The 14,455-nt window shown below is 42.2% G+C and overlaps 1 protein-coding gene across 8 annotated transcripts in view; it reads right to left on the bottom strand.

Annotated features, from left to right (window-relative positions):
- Positions 1–14,321, bottom strand: part of ARHGAP17 (Rho GTPase activating protein 17) — a 48,480-nt gene extending 34,159 nt beyond the window's left edge. For all 8 annotated transcript variants that reach the window (XM_075768142.1, XM_075768145.1, XM_075768141.1 and 5 more), the window contains exon 1: positions 14,132–14,321. In XM_075768142.1, coding sequence (XP_075624257.1) covers positions 14,132–14,184 — 53 coding nt within the window. In that variant the 5' untranslated portion in view covers positions 14,185–14,321. The remainder of the gene's footprint in view (positions 1–14,131) is intronic.
- Between the last annotated feature and the right edge of the window lie 134 nt (positions 14,322–14,455).

Below are 14,455 nucleotides of genomic sequence, written 5' to 3'. Positions count from 1 at the left end.
TTTACATTAAAAAGTTTGTTTTCACACAAGACCCTTCCCTCCTCCAAGCAAGCAACAACCTCTTCTTCTATTTATGTAGAATAATTTTACATAAAGTTAGCTAGGTACAATTTTGATATAAGAGATGACAGTAGAGTAGAAAGCAACCTAAATTACTGAATTTGTTATTCCTCAATCGAGGGTGCAATTTTACAATCCCTGTACGCCAACATAAACGCTGCTGCTGCTGCCGCCGCCAAAACGGGAATTCCCCCTGCCCTGCCGCCTTTGCTCTAGCAGCACTCCCAACCGGAGTCACACCAGGTCTAGTTGAAAATTAATCTGGCCAAACCGTAGCCATAAATCAGCCTGCAGCCACCTCCCTTCCCCTGGCCAGCTCTCCAGAGCTGCTCACCTTGTCCCTGCACAGCAGCCTGAACTTGTGGCAGCTGCAGTCCCCACCAAATCAAACCCAGGACAAGGAGCAAACATAGGATTCCTCGCTCACACGCTTCCCTACGACGTTTCTCCTTTCAAAAGCCCTGCCTGAAGCAGTTCCCCAAACTTCAGGTACAGAACCCTGGTCCTCACATCCCTCCCCTGTATCAGTAGCAGTCACAGGCAGCTCAGACTGGAATTGCGGCCAATAAAAGAAATTACTGGTTTCCAGTTGTCTCTGCCCCCTCCCCTGGGCTACCCTACGGTTGCGCCATTCCCCATCCCCAGGTAGGGAGCTGGCACCAGCACAGGCTGGGCAGGGAGAGGGGAATCTGTCCCTTTCAGCAACAGCAACCACTTAAGATCAGCTTAAGTTGATCACAAAACTGCACCCCAGGGCCAGCATTTCATTAACACGGAGGTGACATCAGCTGGCAGAGCTGCTGAGAAAGTTGTGTCGTCCTTCCTACCATCCCTGGCTGCTCGCATCTCCCTGTGCCCAGCACAAACATCTCCACTAGTCAACAGCTCAACAGACTGATCTGGCTGAAAACTAACCTGGCTGGAAGAAACCCCATTTTTCAGTGAGATTAACTTCACCACTGAGATCACGTGTGCAAGCACAAAGGAGGGGTGGGAATTAATGGAAGGGCAGCTAGGGAATCAAGGCTGGGCAGAAAGGGTACCACTGCAAAGCATGATGCAGTTCTACCTCTGGACCATGGAGTTAAGGCAGCAGCTGATGTCTCTGGATAAGAGAACGGCTCATGAACTTCCTACATGTGGGTTTGGCAGCTTTTCTTTTTAAGGCAAGGACCAGTCCCCTTGCCAAACCACCTGCTGACATGAGAACTCCTTCACATGTAAGGAGAGAAAAAAAAAAAGGCAAAAACCCCCCACCAAAACACCCTTATACACATCCTGAACTTTCAAACAAGACGCTACTTTCCATTCTAGCCACAAAACAGGTGAACTGCCCACTAATTCAAGACATTTTTAATTTTTTTGTTTCTTTTATCAGAAGTCCTGCACTGTCAATCATTGAAAAAGACTCTAAGAAGCAGTACTGCCTTTTGCAAAGACAAAACTTTTACAGTGCAGACATGTTTGAACAGGAAAAATATGCAATACAGGAATGAGCAAAATACACTGAACTGCTAAATAAAAAAATCCTAGGCTTTTTGGCATATTTGTTTGCTTTTTTGCACTTTGCAGGACATTTCAGCTTATTACCTTGCGGAAGTGTCAAAAAGCTCCAATCCAAAACTGAACATTTCACCAAAGGTAATGCTGTTCTTAATATACCATCCAGACAGGCCTATTTTAAGTTTGGGGATTCACAAAACTGGCAAGAGAAAGCCTTTGAAAAGGAACCAAACTGAATCAACACAAAAACCAAAACAAGGAAACACAAAAAAGGCAGAACAACAAAGTAGGAATAGAAACTAAGAAAGCAAAAAAGAGTTGAAAGCTTTGAAATAACAGTTAAAAAAACAGTATAAGGGAATTCAGGGATCTGAGGTTATATAAAATTGGCTAATAGGCTGGTGACAAAATAGGGATTATTCTTTATGCCCACTATTTCACAATGAAGCCTTTGCACTGATTTTCTGATCCGTAGCCATGATTAACAATTAATGGCTGAACCCTTTATTACGTTTCACCAACAGGAAAGCGAGTTTCTGAGCTGAGTCTGACAATTAGCCTGCAATTGAGACGACTCATCCAGTTACTGAGTTTTACAACACTGGATATAGACATCTGTTTTTATGTTGCTTAGATACAGTGTATACAAGACCATATTAATGTGTATAACATGCAGAACTATGCCATCACCGCCCTGCCATGTGTTGTACATGATGCTTTTTGCTGTTCCAGCATGAAACTGAAAGTTAACTCTATCACTAGATTTCTGAGAAGGAAATACGAGCCTCGGACTAACAGTCTAATCAAGGTTTATTAATCTGTATGTCACTTCAATACACACTTGGACCTGCTATTACAAAACCAGGTTTACTTTATCCTACTGTTCCATTCCTACAAAAAAAAATCAGATCAGAACACTTAATCTGCGTGTTAAATCGGCTTACAGCAAGACAAACCATTAAATGTTCAACTGAAATAGAAGCTGCAACAGTTTAGCTCACACATTTATTTTTCCATATGAAAATGTTAGCTTTCTATCTTCTCTGTTTTCTACAGAGAATAGAACCTTTAATCAGGTGGATTAACATTTCCCTCCACTGATTGCTTGATAATGAGTTCACAGATGTCAAAAAAATTTGGCATTTGAATAAACTGCTGTACTCTTCAAAGCTGTATCACAGCCAAAACCTTTCAATCTGCATGCAAGGCAATTTATCTTATCATAGAATCACAGAATGGTTTGGGTTGGAAGGGACCTTAAAGCCCATCTAGTTCCAACCCCCTGCCATGGGCAGGGACACCCTCCACCAGCCCAGGTTGCCCAAAGCCCCATCCAACTTGGCCTTCAAAAAGGGACAACCTTACACCTTAATTTTCCTGTGCCTGGCTAAAGTAGTTTTTCATAGCCTTACCTCTGTCACCAAGGATGTGTGTGCATGTGCGTGCCACAAGCGATATGCTCCAGCAACCTCAACCGTTCCCAGCAATAGCCTCAACCGTTCCCAGCAATAACCTATCTTTTCTGTGCAAGGCTCAGCTGTACAAGTTACCAGTTCTCCTTTTGTTAATTTTCACTCTGGAAGTGCCATTGCAATGTTGAGAAATATGCAATATAGCCAACGAGTATATTTATACAAAAATCTGAGTCCAGCAATTTCTGGCACAGGACAATTCGTAAGACAGAAGGAAAAACTCCTCCTTTATTGATCCTTCTCACCTAAAACTGATTTGCATATTTGGCATACTCATTTTTTGCAGATCCCCTGGCTCATTGATTCACTGCTCCAGTCACTCCAGGATGTTCCTGTCATTTTGCAATGCAATTAACTTCACAAGAAAACAATCTGTGTCAAGGAAAAAAGGCTCCACCTCACTTAGGAGAAGAACTTGTGACCTCACCCAGCTGGCGTGTATTTATGAAAGCTCGCTTCCTGTTGAGACAGCAGTGTCGTCCAAGCATAAGATGCACAACTACTCTGACATGCTTTTATCAGCAATGCAATAGTGATTACAAAGTCAAAGCTTTTAAGGCTATTTGGTTCTTAAGGAATGAATTTTAAACAAAATGTTCTAATTCAGTCAACAAAGCAATGTTGCAGATAAAAAGAATACTTGAAAGTTCCCTATTTTTTTCTTGTCTAGACATCAAGCGCTGCTTTAAGCATGATAGTGTCGGTGAGGATCAAATTTAGCCTTCCTTTCAAGACTGGTACCTATAACAATCAAGCAGCCCTGAAAAAATGAGGAAATCAAGCACACTAGTCTATTAGAATCACTTGGTATGTCACCACCAACTGCTGCGAACCTACTCGGTTCTGAAGTACCAGAGATCAGTCATACCTTGCCCAGTTTAATTTGTATTATTATACTCCCCTAGGTTTCAGATCAGAGCTATGCCATGGCAAATAGAGGACAGCTAATTGCTGCCTGATGTAAGACCCAACACAGTGCACTGGAGGTTCTCCTAAAACACACACAACTTAAAAGTAGCAGCTCCATTTTTTAATGAAACCTTTCTTTCTGGAAACTGTGCACAGTATTAGAAAACATTTCTAACACACTAAGACACTTTCCATTTAACCACATCCTAAAAAGATTGTGCGTATTTGACATTTCATCATTTGCTAATACAATGACCTCTAAAGAGCAGTTCTGGTCACAGAGCCATTATCATAACCTAAAAATACCATGCAAGTATCTAAGAAATACATTTGCTTTCATAAATTCCAAGTATATCACATTACAGCATCAGGTTGAAACAGCTTATTAGATCACTTCTAGCTATTTTAGCAGATTAAATCATTACTATTTTAAAGTTTTGACTCTAGGCATAACTTTAATATTAAAATCCCTTGCTCTAAAAAACCACCATCAGATCAAGTTAGAATCAGGGAATCACAGCTTCAGCCACAAAGAGGGTAATACCAAGATTATTTTGTTTATATGAATAAATATCAGAAGAGTTGGACTCCACCTCCAGAGTGCAGGTGCAGAGCAGACCATTCAGCTGAGCAGCTGTCATTAAAGCAGATTCAAGTATATTTTTACCTTCATTACTCTGCTGTTATGTCAGATACCAAAAGCTCCACCTCAGATGCACCTAACACCCCTGGACATTATATCCTTTCCTATTCTTTTAGCCTCCTCTGCTTCCCTGTGGTGCTTCACCCAGGCAGCTGCACAGGTCCAGCCGGGGATGGGGACTCAGGCTGACACAAGCACAGCACACCAGGTTTGGCACAACCATCACTGCTGCTCTAGACCCTGGAAAACCTTGTGAAACCACCCAAGAAATCTCTCCACAGAAAAATGACATTTTATTCACCATTTTAAGGCAATACAAGACTCTGCTTTCCTGAGGCAGATGCTCCCTTCACCCTTTCTGTGCAGTCCTGACCCCCTGGCAAAACAGGAAGCCCAAGATGATCCAGCTACAACAGATCCTACGGTATCTGTCTATTGTGATTATTTTATCAGTCCTCTGATCTGTTTCATCAGGCAGCAGCATGATGAAGAGAGATAAAGGAGATGAGGACATGCATGCAAGAGGGCAATTAATATTTCCCAAATCCCTGAGCATGGAGTTTTTATATTTCTTTTTCTGCAACAAAAATCTCAAGTATTTTACACACTGCCCACTCGGCAGTTGACATACAAGTCTGCCACAGAGTTATACAAAACCTTTCTCTTCTAACCAATGGGCTTTAGCCACTTCTCTACTAGGAAGCACAATGTTTTATTAAGGTCTCTTCAAGTCAACAAAATTTAGCACAACTAAAACAATTCATTCTTCACCACTGAATACCAGAAATTTTTATCTATGTTTGAAAGGCATTTTCTGCATCTATTAAGGGGAAGCAAAATAACTGAAGCTTTACCTGCCCTGGAAGCACCCACTGTTCAGGAAAATAACGTAATATTCCCAGGAGCTCATTCTTACACACTGCAGGCACACAGAAACATGTTTCTCTCCTACGTAATTCACTTCCAGTGTAAACAAATAGTTGAAACTATCAAAATTTGAACTTTCAGAGAAGCAGGGGAGCAGACTACAGCTTCAACACACTCTTCAGCTGTTTGGTAAGGTGGAGCTTTGTGTTAGCAACGATGGTGCAGTCAACACATGAACCACCACAAGCCTGGTGCAATCAGACACAGAGGTCACCTCTGGCTCAGGAAGCTCCTGAGACAGACACAGCTGGCGGCTGTGAGAACATGCATGGGAAATACCACGGGATATCTGAGCCTCGCACCCTTCCCGCGTCATCTGCTTCTGGCCACTGGATGTGGGGGGGGCAAGGTTTTCATGTGGTCTGGAACTGGATCACAAGTGATGAGGCTTTTTAAACTGAGGGCTGAGAAAATACTCATTGATTTAAAACTTGTTGCTGCACCTTTTAAGAGTACTACTTCATACTGCATTTGCATCTAGAAAGTTTATTACGGTAGTTTTCTGGAAAACACCACACTGCAATGCAATACGCACTCAACATTAGACACAGCGAACTTCTGCAGATAAACATGCTTCTTAAAAACACAGCTTAATTTCTTAACAGTTTCTAATCTTAAGGATTCTTAACAACGTAGGCTTTAAACCAACAGGAGATCATCTCGGTCCCTCAGGAATTAAGAGATACTACGATAAACTAACTGCCTTTACAAAACTTAGGACACCTAAAAGCAGGTCAGAATACGCTCCCTTGTTTTCTGGCCATCTGTTCACAAGACAAAACCTCTTTTCTTAACAGGGGTTCCAGTACAGCAATACAGGTTCTCACTGGCAGCACCAGGCGTTCAGCCTTACAGACCTCACCAGCTCAGTTGTTCTGTCTCAGCAGACAACAATTGAAGAAAGTTACTACAAAGTCCTCAACTTAGGTAAATTCAAATATTTTTTCCTTTGACTTTAGCAGTCCACTTTGAAGGGTACATGAAGGACACATGCAATTAACAGACATGCTCACAAAATTGAATCTAGACCACGGCTTGGACACAATTTATATCTACAAGCTATTCCATTTGTTGTTGCGTTAATGGCAGTCGCAAATACGCTGCCAGCTGCCAAGTCTCACCACAAGAAACAGCCCCAAACTGAAAACATAATAGCTGCATGTTTTTCTATAATTGGAAGTTTGTACTGTTAGAAGAATCAGATTCCTGAGCTGCACAACGCATTACATTGTGTCAGTTTTCCCCAAAGGGTGCAGGAAATAGATAAATATGCAGATACCAAGAAACTTTGTTGATACTGCTGAGGCCAAGAGGCAGTGTTAACGAGTAACCATTAGTTCTCCCTTGCTTAAGTCTCAGATGGAAACACCATTTCGCAAAGTTTTGCGCTTCTGCACAGCCCATACGGTAGCCTAGAAGTGGCTCAGAGGTAATGAACAGTTTATGCAGCTATCTATCAATCCCAGTGTTTCAGTCACTATAAAGCTTACTGCCTCCTCGCTCTGCCCATTCAACAGCCAAGCTACTAACATGCAGATGTTTAGATAATGCATTCCCTTTGCTATTAATATACGAGTGCTTTAGTGTTCGTGCACATTTTATTTTAATCAGTCCTTGACAGTTAGTTACATGAAGTCCAAAAGTCTGCACATGTTCAGGAAAACAGATCTTCCCTAATTCAATCTACTCAGACTCTTTAAACCTATCACTGAATTAATCTTCCATCCAGAAAGATCTAAGTCAATTTTCTAATTAGAGAGACCTCGAACTTCATTTGGAGATAAACAGGAAATGTTTAAGATAACTATTATAAACACCAAAACGCAATTTTTCTTTTCATGAGTACCCAGATGTAGACAAATGCCAACCTAAAAGACCAAGCACAAAGCAGATTCTCCCCTGCCCATAAATATGAACCTATTTCAGTGTTGTTTAACACTTTTCTCAAATATCTTTACCAATGACAACAAGCACTCCAAGTAAATAACACATCATTTAACTTTTTTTTAAATTATGTTTGGGTGAGCCAGAAGTTTTCAAATACTGGGGTCATACTCAATTATTTTTTCCCACATAAGAACTAGAAAAACAATATAGAAGTATTTCTTTGACATTAAATGGAATTGTAGGGTTAATGTTATATTGATTGAATTATTTTGGACGTAGAGATGAGTGCGCTCTTGTTTTACCATGATGGATGCTTGAAAAAGCTAGTTTGCAAAGTACTATCAACAAAAGATGAAGTAGTAAGAAAGAGAACTTCCTTAAGTAATAACTCACAGAACAATTCTGAAAGAGACTAGAATCAACAGATAACACTTTAGCAAGAATACAAAATCAATAACTTGGATCATCCACTTTTTCCATGAAGTATTACTATAAGTTACCGTTTTCCAGCAGGCCTTCCCCATACAAATCAAACGTAGGTAGCTCCTTACTCTACACCACCAGTCAGTAACAGTCACTTTAACATGACTTGATTTAATAGAATAATGTTACAATAACACCAGTTCCAACTTATGACTTACAGGCTGCCAAGTGGCTTGAAGAAACACTAAATATAGTTTAGTAGAGTAACTTTTATGCAGGGCATGAGCTATTAAAAGATACATTCGAATACTCCTGTTGAGTCACAGTAATGTCATGTGTACAGGGCCTGGAAAAACCTATTTGTATACAAGAAGTTGTATTTAAACAGTGGAGAACTAGCAAAGAAGCTATAGTAAATTAGCTTCTTGCATAAAAAAAAAAAATTTAAGATGGTTTGTGGTCTTTTCCAGATTCCTAATTAGTCAGATCTGCGCGTCCCTGGTTTAAATTACTGTCACAGCCTAAGGGCAGACAGAGTATCTCTCCTGTATCCACATATCTGTCAGTGTTGATCTTAGATGACTTCACCAGACAAACTTTCCCGACCAGATGGCTAAAATAATTTTTAATCTGTATGGTACTCTGTTGATTGCACCTAAAAGATGAAAAAATTGATGAGAACAAACATTAATAGTTGCATCCCCAGAGGCAGGAAAGCCTCACTTGCATAAAATTGTTAAGACAGTCTAACAAGTGTCATTAATTACCAAACTGTTTTTCTGTAAGTAAACAGAATGATACAAACACCTCTGTGGACTCATTCCTCGTATGAATTACCTAGCTGTGTAGTTCAAATGCTTATTAGTGTATCATTTGAAAGCCTTTAATGACAATACCTCTGAACATTTATTTTCATTAGGGATGACTGAAACTATAAAGTAGAATACTTCCTGAGCTTCTAATCAAAATCTTGTCTCCCTTTGTAATTTATAAAAGGGTATGTAAACTATAAGACAAGCACCCATAGATATCTGAAGAATTACTTTTGTTGATGTCATACACAATATAATCCTTTTAATTTCTGAACGCAACACACAACTGATCTGCCAGATTGAGTATCTACTTATGAAGCATCCCAAGGAAAGGTACAGACACACCAGGAAGGCAGGACCCCATCTCTTCAAATTCGTGAGACAACACGTACTAAAACATATTCCATGACTTCCATTTCACAAGGCGCTCTATGCAGACAAAGCACACACAAAATGTGTGCATGCAACAAAAAAACCCAAACCAATCAACCAAAAAAACCCCAAAAACCATTCTAAGTGGGCACGGTCCTCAAAAGAGATGAAGGTTTAGAGGAATTAATATGTAAAATCCACTAAAAGCAATCTCAGCATATAGCCTCTAAGGAATCTCAGGCCACCTGAAAATCACAAAGTTCAGAATGAAGCTTATTCTTTTCTTCTCCACTCCCTCCCTCAGTTTTTTAAGCCTAAGTAAAAGTTTCAAGCTGTTTCCAAATGTTTATGCTCAAGTTTGGATGTAGCTCAAAAGAAAGTCAGATTTGAGCTGGCTATTTTGTGTGATTAGCTGTGTATCTGTCATGGTCAAGATGCCAGTTTATTCTGATGCCTTAATTCAGCTCATGTGGAACTAATGATGTCCTGGTAAGCCATGCCTCAGCCCTGCCTCTTGTGAATTATCTCTAACTAGATACGAGATCCTTCACAATGACATGAGAACCAACACATGCTGAGGTTCACAGTTTGTTACTCTAAGACTGCCCCGAGAAGGTTCTGACACCATCTCCCAATGAGAGGTTGCCTCACAGTCGCCTGGCCCAGGTTTGGACAGTCTCTCTGAAGCAGCCAACAAAACGAGAGGGATAGGTGCTTGAACTGCCAGTTTTCAAAGAAAGGCAAAATATATTGTTTCATTTCCCCCTTTCCTCCAGGTTTATATAGAAAAATAATTGATATTTTACTTTTTGGGTTAGCCAGAGCTTGAGCTGTTTGCCTCAGTAGAAATGCTTGTTTGCACACCTGCAACACTTAGAACAAATCTGCCAAATAAATAAAAAATAAAGTATTCAGTGGCAGATTGAATACTTAAAGGCATCCAACAACATCCGCAAGATAATTGCTGCAAAATATTTAGCATATCTATTAATTATTGTGGAATCCTGTTCCACTCAGCTAATCCCCCCTTTAATTAGTTTCCTACATATATTTCATAATTCTATCTAATAGTATCCATGCAGACTCATAGGCTTCCCATTAATGCCATTCCTCTACTTTACTGAAGCTCTTGCCCATCTTTGCTTATTTTTTCATGCCAAAATGTTACTTCTCTGGTCCTAGAGTCACATATTGGTGGTACAAAGGCCAAGGATGCCAACCTTTGGAAGCCGGCTCTAAGAAAGGCAGTATCATTCATATCTATGGCAAGCTGAAGGGGATAAATCCTGAACCATTTCAAATGTTCCTCCATTAAAGAGAACAAAACCATGGTGAAACATCAGTGATGTGCAGCCAAGGTTTGCTAACCTCGTAACATTCCTGTTCTCCCCACTCCTCAATTATAGTAAAAAAAAAAAAAAAGCAGCTCTGAATGAGTGAAAAGAAAAGCAGTAGAAAATACCCCTTTCTAATGCAACACCAGGAAAAGCAGCAGCCAGTTAAAGATCACCCTACGGAGAAGATTACATAGAAGGGTAGATGTCCCAAAGACGATAAATGGCAGTAGGCAGCGCCCACATCATCGCTGAGTACCCCAGGTGAGCCAGCAGAGATGGGCGAATGTGACCCCTGAGCACAGATGCCCAAACTGCTCCTCCAAATACTGCTTCTCTTGCAGGATGGCTTGTTCACCTGCTAGATCTCCCAACAGCATACGGGGTCTTGAAATACTGGACCCTTTCAAGACATTTACATAAGCAGAAGACTCCTTTTGACACAGGATTTGTCTCCTCATCCTGTCCAAGCACAAAAGGCTAACAAATGAGTTACATCAACTCACCATAAACCCATCTCAGCAGCAAGCTGCAACAGCACCAGATGGGAGGCACACTGCAACTTTTTTCTTTTTTCTTCACTGTTAGGAAATTGAAATGGTTCACTCCTGGTTCTGGTACCCAGTGCCAAAACCACCTGCCTCTCCTAATATTGCCTGCAAGATACTACTGAATGTGTCACATTTCCCACGTCTCACATGAGTTCTACAGTGCTTATCAAAACCACAGAATGCAGCACTGCCCAAAATTTGAAAACCTCAGCCCTGATATTTGCAAGTGAAACCAATTACAAATCTTTCACCACTAAGTGATTTTACTTTGGGAAATTAAATAGGACCCTGGTGACTATGAGTGCTTGGCTAGTACATGAAATGTAAGAAGGTTAGTAATATTAAATATTCACCAATTAATTTTAATAGCATATTTGATACCTCTTGAAACAAAATGTTTTGCAAGTTAATTTTTATTAAAACTGTATAGCGAACCATTTCTTCTTTGTACACCAACTGGTCTAATCAGGCTTGATTTCTTGATGCAGTATTGCAGGGCTGAGACATCCCTCTTGCCTCCTCAACTGGAGGAGGAGAGATGCAGAAGCATTTCCAGAAATTATCTCTGGCTATCAAATCAAAGTCTTCGCTAGACTGTGGGACTTTGACAAGCCTCGAAAGCAGTTACTGCTTCAAATGCTGTTTGTATCTAAGCAAACATCTAATATGAATGATTAATTTTTATCTCTTTACAAACACATCAGGGTATCTTGAAAGTCAGATAAAAGCATTGTGATGATGAACCAAAAAACTTAAAGAAAAACAGGTTTGGGGAAAAACTGTGCTCGGTTGTGCACATGAATACACCACACTCTGGGAAACATAAGAATATCTTCACTGGGTTTCCACTGTCATAGCTCCTGTACTTAAAGGTGATCATACGTTGCAAAAAGGTGATCATACATTGCAAAAGCCAACACAAATCTCCCAAGTTTTGTTTCTTTCCCTCTCCACCCCAAATCATGTCCATAAACTAAGTTTCCTGAGTTTCATTAGAATTAATGCAATTTGCAGTGATGAAAATTATTTCAATTACATAAGCATTTTTCTTTAACTTGGAAAGCCACAAATATTAAGATCAGCAACAAAAGAATTAGTACCACCTTGTGCTAACAAGACTACACAAAGCAACCCCTAGAAGGGGCTATTTGTTTCATTCAAAGCACTTACAAACACGAGGATATCATTTATACATGAAAAAGGCAACAAGCACTGGTTAAAACTTTATGATTATCCTCACTCTGCAGAGTCTTCTCACCTCTATTCAATTACAAGGAAAGTTTTTATGTTCTTGGGTAAAGAATCCATATAACTAACTTTAGATAGTTTATTATAAAAAAATGCTTTATAAGCAAAGATAGAACCAATAAGGATGTGCTTGTATTTAATACTGACTAAAAGAGGAAAGACAGAAACAGAGTTTAAGTTTAATTAAACTATTAGTATTAAGCTTATAAAACCACATGAGTCAGTGTCATTTTAAGTAGTCATTTTAAGTTGTTTTTAATGAAAAACAATTACAGGTATTTGTCTGTATTTTAATGAAACTAGAAAACTTCACTATTCCAGACCCAGGCTGCTAAGGTACTGGCAGACTACCTGGAGAAGAAGCATGAGCAATAATCGTGCACATAGACAACCACACCCTGAGAACCTCGTTGTGAAACAACCGATAGCCACAGCTTCCACCGGGCTTCAGCTGCATTTAGTCAAAGGTCATTACGAACCTCCCAACCCATACACAACCATAAACAGTTCTCCAGATTTAATTCTGATTTTCCCCTTGAAGTAGAAAGCAGCCCAAGAGGTTTATCCTACTCAGTACAATGCAGATTACTTGAAATTCCACTTGGGATTTGGAGCTGTGGGTCCAACACATGCAAAAAGGGAATGCCGATAATCACTCCAACAACATTAGAAAAAAAAAATCATTAATTTCTATGAAATGAGAATAAAAGCACACAAGATTGGTATGGAAGCCATGCTCTCTTTTATAGCAAAACAAACACCCTATTAAAAATGTACTCCTTAGCCATTATTAGCTGACACACTTGACCTGTTTTATATGTATGCAGGCCACAAAGAAAATAAACATTCTATTAAGTAAGTTATTGGGGTGGAAGCCATGAAAGGATAAACTCAGATAATATGGAAGTTTGTACTTTCAGTATAAGTACATACTTTCAGATTAAGTTTTCACTAGAAGCAGAGAGCAGTTTCTGGAGGAAAAAAAAGTAGAACTCTACAAGAAATGCAGTGAAGTTACATTTGCATTTTTAGCAGACAGAAGAGCTGCAGGTGGACACTCCTGTGTTTGTGCACAGATTTGTTTCCACAGAATCAGACTAAAGACTTTCCATGACACTTGATGTCTAAAAATCGATGGCAGTCAGACCTGCACGACTTGCGTTATCTTTGTTAAAATTAAGTCGCAGAGGACGCGCTCTCTGAAGTCTTCGTGAACGCGAAAAAGAGTGAGAATCAAATAACTCAATATTCACGCAGTAACAAAGGAAACGAAAGTCACACAAGCCCAGACGGGAAACCACAATGCAAATAGCTCTGCGGGGGCTCGGGGGCCGAGGCGACCCTCTGAAGACACCCCCCCCCCCCCCCCCCCCCCGCTTCGCTTCCCCTGACCCCAGGCCCGACGCTGCCCCAGCCCCGAGGGGCTCTGTGCTCTCTGCCCTCGCACCCCGGGCAGCACAAACGCGACTCCCGGGGCAGCGCGGGGTGGCAGGTGAGCACCCAAAGCCCCCACACGGGCTCCGTGAGCCCAGCTCGGAGCTGGCAACACCTACGAAAGGTGTCAGCGGAGACCGACCGACCCGCACCGTGTTTCACACCCGCCCGGCCGCTCTGGCCCCGTTCCCGGCTGGAAAACTGAGAACCAGAATCTTCTTGTTTCTTTTTTTAATTTTCGAGCAACAACGGGTTTCTGCGCCCTCCCCTCCCCGTCCCGCCAGTTTCTTTCTGAGCTGACAGAAGCTTTTTCTTCCCCAAAAGGCCCCGCTCAGGAGAGGCGCGGGAAACCCCGCCGTGCCCGGTTCCTCCCCGCCCCGACGCGCGGCCGAGATTGCGGATGGCCTCCGCCCGCTCCCCGGCAGCGGCACCGCCTCGGCACGGCGGCTCCGCGCGAAAAACCGGAGCGGAGCCGCCGCCCGAGCCCCGCCGGCACCCCGACCCAGGCAAAGCAGGGCCGCCCGCGGCCGCGGAGACTCCCCGCCCCGCTACCCACCTGCCGACGGTCTGGTTGGCCAGCTGCTTCATCCGGTTGAATTGCTTCTTCATGGCGGCACCGTTCCCCCCGGCCTCCCGCCGGGCACCCGCTGTTCCGCCGCCGCCGCGCTGCCCCGGCCTCCTGCTGCTGCCGCCGCCTCCCTGCTCCCAGCGGGGCCACCACCCCGCCCACACCGGAATCGAACGCCACTTCCGGCCCCGCCCCGTCACGTGCCCACGGGCCAACAGCCGGGTCCCCAGGAGGGGCGGGGCAGCTGGAAACCTGGATGTCCCGCCTGGGGCCCGGATGTCGGGAGTGAGGGACGCTGCGGGCCGCGGCTGC

This window comes from Balearica regulorum, chromosome 15 (assembly GCF_011004875.1).
Source record: "Balearica regulorum gibbericeps isolate bBalReg1 chromosome 15, bBalReg1.pri, whole genome shotgun sequence".
NCBI classification, from domain to species: Eukaryota; Metazoa; Chordata; class Aves; order Gruiformes; family Gruidae; genus Balearica; species Balearica regulorum.
Note: the sequence above shows the minus strand (reverse complement) of the source record. Positions and strands in the feature narration are given on the sequence as shown.